The sequence below is a fragment of the Ctenopharyngodon idella genome, chromosome 5 (assembly GCF_019924925.1).
Source record: "Ctenopharyngodon idella isolate HZGC_01 chromosome 5, HZGC01, whole genome shotgun sequence".
Taxonomy (NCBI): Eukaryota; Metazoa; Chordata; class Actinopteri; order Cypriniformes; family Xenocyprididae; genus Ctenopharyngodon; species Ctenopharyngodon idella.
Genome location: NC_067224.1, coordinates 23,090,048 through 23,099,748, shown reverse-complemented (window position 1 = coordinate 23,099,748; position 9,701 = coordinate 23,090,048). Strand labels below are relative to the sequence as shown.

At 35.9% G+C, this 9,701-nt stretch overlaps 1 protein-coding gene across 1 annotated transcript; it reads left to right on the top strand.

Moving 5' to 3' along the window:
• The first annotated feature begins 63 nt into the window (after positions 1 to 63).
• On the top strand, positions 64 to 9,103 carry il13ra2 (interleukin 13 receptor, alpha 2). Its single transcript, XM_051893029.1, has 10 exons — positions 64 to 236; positions 1,377 to 1,494; positions 2,382 to 2,533; positions 3,083 to 3,236; positions 4,602 to 4,722; positions 6,015 to 6,199; positions 7,173 to 7,324; positions 7,795 to 7,951; positions 8,272 to 8,389; positions 8,508 to 9,103. Exons 2-10 carry the CDS (start codon positions 1,383 to 1,385, stop codon positions 8,605 to 8,607), a joined length of 1,251 nt encoding a protein of 416 aa, XP_051748989.1. The 5' UTR covers positions 64 to 236; positions 1,377 to 1,382; the 3' UTR covers positions 8,608 to 9,103.
• Positions 9,104 to 9,701: the final 598 nt, after the last annotated feature.

Sequence of the window (9,701 nt, the reverse complement as noted above, 5' to 3'; positions counted from 1 at the left end):
ATGCGGTTAAAAAAAAAAAAAAAGTAACTACACAGACTACTAGGAAGACAGTCTGTAAGTAACAGCGTGCTTCTACGCGCGCGCGCGCACGCACGCAGACGCACAAATGAGCCAAAATGACGCACAATTTACACACGAGAGCGCTGTACGACATGTAGGAACCATGAGATGATTTCATTCAGTCCAACTATATATGAGCTTATACCATCAGGAGTTTCTATCACAGGACAGTGACAGTGAGTATACTTTTTCCTCTAATCTTTTGTACTGTAGCCTATAACTTTTTGTTCGTCATATGTGGATATTTTGTCTTCTCACTTCTCAACACCTTTTCAGATCTGCTTTATTTATCTAGGCTGAGTTTAGTTGAATTCACTCTCTCTATATTTCTTTTTGTGTATGCAGATATCATTATTTATTGTGAATATTTTAGTTGATCAATATAGCAGCATTTATTATAACACATTAAGGCAAGGCTATGTATTATAGGCTATATAATGTATATGTATAATATACTACATTTAAAAACCAGAGCTCATAAAAAGAATACAGAATAACAGCACATATAACTATAACTCATTTTTTACTCTGATTCTCTGATCTTTTTTTTTTTTTTTTTAAATTGTGACCATCTTTTCATTTTGAACATATAAAGAAATTGTAATATAATATTTGTGTATTTGTAATTTGCTTTCCCTTCTATTTATACAATGTATTAATATAAAAAATCACATTTGCGAATGTGTTATGGGTTAGTTCACCTAAAAATAACCTGCAGTCAATATGAGTGGACTATGGTTGTTTTTTTTTGTTTGTTTGTTTTTTCCTGTGCAACATTAAAGAAGATTTTTTGGAAAATTTCCTTCCCTGTCCATACATTAAAACTTTTTGGTTACCAACATTTTTAAAAAAAATATCTTCATTTATGTTGTGCAGAAGAAAGAAAGTCATACAGGTTTGAAAAGACCTGAAGGCAAGTAAATGATAACAGAATTTTCATTTTTGTGTGAACTGACACTTTAAGGCTGAGAACTAATCAAATACACAGTGATGCAGAACAGCTGTTTTAGGGTTAAGATGCCAAAGAGCTGACATGATCTTGCGCAGACTATAAACTCATCTGGCTACAACCAATAAAGGTGCCACACCTTATGCGTGAGCGTTTAATGCGTTTGAACATTTAGTCATTTTCAAATCACATGGGGGAAAATAATGGGCGACTGTGTGGGTGATTTAAACACCTCCCTTTTTAAAAAAACAAAACAAAACAATGCACTGTTTTGTTGAGTGTTTATATCACGGAAGCATTCCATCATCTTGAAAAGGAGTTCAAACAAGTGTTAAGACAGATAACTGATGAGATACTCCCTCTCTAGACACAGATGAACATGTTGCTGCTGAATAAGGTTCCTGTATGGCTTTCTGCATTTACTCTGCTTTTGCTGACTCAGGACTCCGTCTCCACATCAGAGGTCACAGCCTGTGGAGTGACGGGTAAGCTTCCTGGCCGATTCCAATGAAATGATTAAACAAATAGGCACAATTCCAGACCTCTGCTCCTGCGGAGTCAGATAAATACAAGACAGCCAAGTATTTGCATGAACATGGCATTTATCAAAGCTTTAGTAGGTAAATACTAGCAAATAGTTAACTTATGTGACATTTCTCAAATGTTGTCTATAAATTGTCTTCAACAATTGTTATTTTGTTTATACAATACAATACAATACAATGTTTATTTATTTAGCACATTTAAAAAACAACCGAAGTTGACCAATTGTGCTGCACAGAGTATAAAAACTGGGTATGGTTCAAGGAAAACTCAAAAGGAACTTTTGGATACAGGTCAAAACTCAAGGAATATTAAACGCCAGTGAAAATAAGTATGTTTTAAGAGTAGATTTAAAAATTGATATAGCTGGGGCAGTTCTAATGTAAGCCGGGAGACTATTCCATAATCTAGGTCAAAAAGCACAATCAGCGCTATTTTTGAGTTTAGTCCTGGGAACGTGATGTAATTCCGAATCACCTGATCTAAGTGATCTCGACTGAGTGTGCGGGTGCAAGAAGTCAGATATTGTGGTGCCTGGTTCTGCAAGGAATTACATACGAACTTATGTCTCCTTTGCCTAACTTTATGACTAGACAGACAGAGGTTTCAGCATGACATAGTACAGATCTCTGATAATTTGGCTAAATTCACTGGATTTCACAACTGCTGTCCTAATACACACAAAACAGTCTGACTCAAGCAACTGACTCCTCTTGAGTTTAGAATTACTGCACAACTAGATGTTTGTTGCAGGTGCTTGGACTGTTTACAAGCAAAGTGTTATTAGTGGAAACATTGTTCATAGACATACAGTATTAATTTTCCACAGTGGATCCACCTGCCAATATTGAAATAAAAGACCCTGGCTTCCTGGGTTACCTCAGTATTCACTGGACGCAGCCAGCCAGCCTTCAGAACCTTACAGATTGCAGAGTACGATACCAACTCCAATACTATGACACCTATGAGGAACGATGGAGGGTAAGAATCCTTGAGAATCTGCAGAACACACCGCACACACACTTGTTTGTTTTCCTTTCAGCAAGTAAATATTTACTTCTCAGGACAAGTGTATTTCACGCTTCATGCATGCTTCACTTGTCATTTATAAATCTTTTGAAATAACTGTGCTCTGAATTTTTTTTTTCCATTTCTGTGAAAACATTGTGGACCTGATAATTTGGTCAAATTCAATTTGTGAATAGCATTTATTGCTTAATTCTAAAAAAATATGATAAGGCTGGTTTCAGAGCCAAGGTTCTCATTTCATACTGTAAACGGTCCATTTCATAAACAGAGTTCCGTGTTCCATGGAACTCCTGAAAATTCAGTATGAAACTTGTTTATGACAGAGCCAAATATCTGTTTTCATTTAATGCAACCATTCTCCCTGGGGCGATATACTTAGTATTCAGGAGAGACGTATTTGTTGTACAGCATCCTCAAAACAGAGCAGCCTTATATTATGCAATTATTCTTACAAGCTTAGTGATTTGTGACTCAAAACTGCCCTCACTTTGTGTTGTACAGAGTGTCCGAACTGTAAAGTTGACTTATGCTGCCCAGTTTGACCTTGAGAAACCAGTCAAGGTGAGAATACTCACTATGTTAAAGTGTGCCTGCACCAATGGGACAGAGGTCCAAGGGGAGGAGACAGAGAAAGTATACACACCTGAACCTACAGGTAAAGATTTAAAAACTATTCTCATTCCCATTGAAGCGAACAAGAGCAAAGACCAGCCATACATAATTTGTTATTGCACGTAATCTAACTGAAACCCTAATCATAATACTTTTATTGCTTTGTAGCTTCTTTTAAATATGCACTCAGTAATTTAATTAAAATAATTTTATCTCTAAAAATACTTAAAAAAAAAAAAAAAAAAATGTTGAAAAATCATGTAAAAATCACTCCCGTATGTAATAAGAGCAGCTTTATTTGACATACAGTGAGTGGGTTGTCTCAGTGTGGTTGAGATCACATGACCGGTCGAGTTACTATTCATTTTATCTCAGTAATTTCCATTACTGACACTTGCTGAAATTATTATTCATGGCTGGTGGCGAAAAGCGCATTTCTACAATCGTATCTTTAACTGAGAACTGGTTTTTTTTTTTTTTTGCGAGTATCTGATTGTTATCTCCAGATTTTGTGTGTATCTGATTGAAAACTCTACATTAAAAAAAACAGGAGCAGAAAAGGTCAGTCAGACTCCACAGGAATACTCAACAAACATCAACAAGGCATGTTGATATGTTGGCTTCTTTGTGTGTGGTGTAATCCTTTAGACTTTCAGACGTATACATTTAATGTTGAAGCATAAATAATTACACAAATTTGTAATCTAAACTAATGCATGTGAATATTTTCCACTTCTCTGTTCTCATGCATCCTTTTTAATCTGAACTTTTTTGCATAAGCAAACATTTGAAAAAGAGCTAGTTTAAACACACCCATCTGGAATCTATTATATCTTGTTTATAAGAAAAATGCTTTTGAAAAGTGAAACAGCTGTTGCACCATTTAGTTTGAGTCGTTCTAAGAAATTGGTTAAAAAAAAAAAAAAAAAAGAGTCTCACTATAGCCCTGACTGTCTTTTAGATTACATGTTACCTTAAATATAATTGATGGAGTTTGAGGAAACCAATTCTAAGCAGAATTGTCATTCCGAAGTTATCCATACTGTTAGAATATAGCATCATAATATTCAATAAAATGACATGAAGAGTGACTTCCAACCAGAAGTAGGTATCTCTAAGCCTAAGGAGTCCTTCAAGTGTGAAATCTGAATGGAGCATTCATTGTTGCAAATAAATCTACATTTTAATAGTTTTTAAATTGCCTTTGTGTTTTGAAATGGCTTACTCTATTTTTATATTATATTTATGTTGCTTGGTCTTGTCACCAAACAGTTAATCTGAAATGTGGCCTTGCTTGTTTGATCTACAAAATAACTTAACTTAAAGGACTTAACTTTTTTTCTGTTTAATTTCTATTTGAAGTATTCTCATTTAACTAAACATGTTCTCAACTGTGGTTTTGCCTCAGGTATGGCAGGATCAAGAATAAGAGATTTTCATTGTGTCTACTATGGAAAGGAGTACATGGAATGCACCTGGGAGTCAGGACCTGTCCAGCCTCCAAATTCACAGCACTACCTCTATTACTGGTGGGCACTTTCATGTGAATGTTGCTTAAAATAAACCATCAAAACATTCCAGTTTCAGTATTAAGGGCTGTAATGCAATGCCTCAGGGGGAGGAGAGGACAGGTTGAAGCACAAGTCATTTTACTTGGAATTACCTGAATTTGAGAGATATTATAGACTTCAGTGTTCAAATGCAAAAGCTTCTGCTGTTTTATCTGTTCCATGGAACAATGCTCACTGAAGTATGCACACATTTGAATTTGGCAAAGTTCACCATAAGCCAATTTGTTTGTGGTCACGGATGAACCTTTATGATCTAAGCATATTCCACTGCACTACAGGTGAAGGCAGGACTGCTTAGCTGTTTTGTTTTTTCTGTTAATGTATGTAACAGGTGGTAATACAACAGAATCTTCAATTTAATGCCAAAATACCATTTATAACTATTCATATTCTGAGGGGCCGTTTACACAACACCATTTTCAACTAAAAACGGTAAACTTTTTTTAATGCGTTTTGGCCGTTAATTTACAAGACAACGGCATTATGGAGGCCTGAAAACGCAAACTTTTGAAAGTGGGTTTCAGAGTGGTTTGTGATCAAGTTTGTGAAAATGGCGATGTCATGTGCATGCGTATTACATGTTTAGTCTATGGAGTGCAACAGTCGGTTCCAGAAGTAACAACTCTATTCATTTCCTCCCTAGGGAAATTGATTTTGAACAATAACAAGGTTGTTAAACCATGGTGTTTGCTTCTGTTAAAGCCATCAGCCCATGTTATTTCAGCTTATTTTTAAAATAACTATATTTAACAGCATATTTATAGTGAAAAACTACATTACCCATGATGCTGTACAGAAAATGACACCCATCAGTGAGTTGAAAAAAGCAACACACTACAAAATAGCTCTTTAGCTCCGCCCACTCAGTGAAGCACTTCGATGTAATCGAATCGATCTCTCTAAGCTCTCTGAATATTTAAATATTTGTAAATATGCATATTTTGCAATAAACTTTATATATATATATATATCAAAAATATATTGTTTATATATTAGGGGCGGGAACTGTCTTTAAAAGTGACATCGTTTTGACAACGTTGTCGTCTGTGTGCGAAAAACGCAAAGGAAAACTTTTCTGTTTTTAGTATGTTGTCGTGTAAACGTACCCTGAATATAGTCATAATTTCTTGCTAGGGTCAGTGACATGCACCATTTTCTCTTCAGTGATGCAAATAAAATACATACAAATCAGTTTTATGTTGTTATCCCACATTTTTGAAAAACAAGAATGTGTGTATCTGTTTTTCCAGGCACAGGGAAATGGATGAAACAAAGGAATGTCCAGAATACATCGTATTATCTGAGGTTCGGAGAGGATGCAGGTTTCCTCGAGAATCGCTCTTAGAGTTCTCCAAGTTTAATATGTGTGTAAATGGATCGTCTCCAGCAGAAAGTCTGAGAACAGCCTACTTCTCTATTGAGGTTCAAAATCATGGTAACTATACACAGTTTTATACCTGACAGAACAAATCTCACTATGAGTTTATATACTGCAAACTTGGCTAACTAGGGAGATGTACAGAATGAGCACCTGAACTGACTCAATAATAAAGTGCATTAACCCTTTGACGCGTACGATCACACCGGTGTGATCAGTCTTGGCTGGCCCCAGGAGCGTACGACCACACCGGTGTGATTAGAACGTTCAGCGCCTCACGTGATCAAATGCCAAATTCAAATGTGCTTGCGCGCTTTGGCTGGCGCTAAACCAGAGACGGATATCACATATATGCAGTGTTTTCAACCAAATAATGTTTATTTTAGGTTTTCAGGCATTTAAATACACACGAGTATTAACAAAACAATATATTTAGAGTTTGTATAATACACAATGATGTCTATAGAAGCTGAAATAACAACCCTTTCCATTATAATTAGACGACACGTTTTATTCATATCAGATACACACTGTGAAAGTAACTTTAAAGTTGACTCTATTCTTCCCCAGTTCACTGACTCACTTACTTTAATGTATTTCGGGAGAAGTGGATGAATTCACGTCTTGTAAATCCAACACATCCGATTCTCTGTGCGGCGCAAACTAACATGGCGGCGCCCATCGCGCATATGGCTCAACTAACGCGATCGTTATAAAGGTGTTTAAACAGCAAAACACATCCACTTGCACATATTTTACAATCGGAATATCAGATATTTCATGCTATAGCTAACAAATTTGTGAATATTTTGAATAAAAAAGGAAAAATTTAAAAAGCAGATCATCAGTCATACAGCGCTGTGGTGTGTTATGTGACCTGCAATGACGCGTCACCATGGAAACAATAAAGTGATACGTTCTAAATAACAGTCGCCTTGAAAAAAACTCACGCCGGAATATTTTAAACTTACGTGCTTAAGGGATAAGGAACATATTCCTCATTTGCTTCTCACTTTCTTTCTCTCTGCAGTAAAACCAGCAGTGGTATCCTCTGTGCATGTGTCAGAGATGGATGGACTGTTGAAGTTAGATTGGTCGCCACCTAGTGGTCAGGTGCCAGAACACTGCCTGGAATATGAGATAGAGAGCAGCACTCTAATGGCAAATGGCAAAGAACTGCAGGTATTCCAATCATTCTATCTTCCTTTCATCGATCCAGCACCATTTGATGATTAAAACAATCTATTCTATTCAGAAATGCAATTTTCAAGTTTTTGCTCTTGTTTGTACATATTTTAGGTGTCTCACATTTATACACGCAATTGAGATTATAGAGTAGTCAACCAATGAGCTGATAAGAATCAGATGTATTAGATAAGGGATACATCTAAAATGCCTTCGGGAACATGACTTAGGAACACTGGTGATAAGACTCTCAAAGTAATTTTATTGCTTTGTAACATCCAGTAATTTGTAAACAACACATGTCGACATGAACAGCTGCCATTCAATTGCATTTCATTCTGAATCTTGGCATGCACTGTTAAACCAAGATTTGGTTTAGGTTGTGTGCCAAATCAAACAAACGAAAAAAGAAAAAACAGAAATCCTACCTGTCAAAGACATCTATGTTATCTTTATGTCCCCTTCAGCAAAGAAAGGTTCTGGAGAATGTAGTTCTGGACACATCTTATGACCTCCGGAAAGAAGCAGAAAGTAAGAAAACTTGCTTTCAAATCAGGTCAAAAGTGAGCATGTACTGCGCTGATGAAGGATTCTGGAGTGACTGGAGCCAAACAAATTGTACAGGTTAGATTTACTGATTTTGTTTGTGTGTGTGCATATTATGTAATCAAGCAAATCTTGTAAAATTATGCAAAGTCTGTTATTTCAATCTTTTAACATATTCATAATTGAAGTGTGTTTTTTGACTATTTAAAGACTGTTATTGTATCTTGATTTAATGTCACCTTTTAAGCTTTTGAAAATATGTATGCTTAACAAAGCAAATGTAGCTCCTAAGATGTTAGGACATTAGACATTATCCTTATATTGTAAATAGGCCTTTGCATTTTACACTACTATATTAGTTTTAATCATATGTTTGTTTTTCTTATTGCCACCATCAGAAGAGAAGGAAACGCAATACGTGGAAACATGGAATCATCTCAGTCTGGTTGGCCTGGTTGTCATTAGCATTGCTGGAGTCATCATCCTTTGTCTTTCACTGTGGATATTAAAAAAGATGTAAGTATATGGCAAATAGTGAATAAATAAACAGATACACATCCAGATTTGTTGATAGGTTTATACTTCACTGATGATGTTTTAGATTGACTCTAAAACCCTTTTCTGTTCACCACAGTTGCATAAAAAAGAGCAGCAAGAAGGATGCCCTTTACACTTTGTACAAGCAGAAGGTCAATGAGACCATGCCCACAATCCTCAGTCCCATTTTCAAGTGATGCTCCCTACGACCTGCTATGCTGCATTACCGTTCAGCAGTTCTAGACTGCACTAAAAGCACATTAATCAGAGAAATAAACACAAGGAGTGAGACTTCAACGCCCTTCCAGAGTTTACCTTGTAGTGCATTTAAAGTGATAGCTGTTAGGACCAGTAATCTTGTGGAACAGATATGTGGACCTGAATGAACCACAGCACTGACCTGAATGTATGAGGCACTTTGTTTACCAAGCCACTATGCTACCTGATGTGTTTACACACGTAAAATGTGTCACTTAAAGTTACTCATAGATTTTTCAAATGCCAATGATCTTGCCAATTTTGCCTACTCTTTATTTTTCTATGAGCTTTTTTTGCTGTTTTGCCTTGATGTATGACTTTTTCAATATTTTAGGTTATTTTACCTCATACATCATGAAGAATGAGTAAGAGTGTTCGTTCAGAAAAAGTGCAAGCTTTCATATACATTATTAAAATCACATTTTCTTGAATTTATGATCTGTTTGTGTACGTTTTTTATAATACATACAATCAACAAGAAGTCTTTAAAACACCCACTACAGCTAATACAGTGCACACACATTTACAAAACATATTTCCATTCACTTCCTAATCAGAACTTCCTCATGGTCATCATCATTTCCAGAGCTGACTAATTCTAGTATGTATGGTGACTGGAATGATGATGTTTGGGTCATGACAGTATAGATGATGCACTGCATTACTCCAAGAAACAGAGTGTCACTGTATTCTTCAAGGCAACAAGCAGTGTTGTTTTGAGAATGTTCCACAGTTATCCAGCTACCATCCTCCATTTGTAAACCAATTTGCTTTCTAACCTCTTGATTTAATATTTGCACATGCTAGTGTGGTATCCACAGACTACTGATTTCATGACACAGCTTGCGCCAATAAGTCGTTAAAGCGATAGATCTCCTAAAAATCTAAATTCTGTCATCGTTTACTCACCCTCTTGTTCTTTCAAACCTGTATGACTTTCTTTATTCTGTGGAACATAAAATAATTGTGTTTTGTTGTTGTTGTTTTGGACCCCATTGACTTTCATTGTATGGACAAAAACAGTTAAAATATT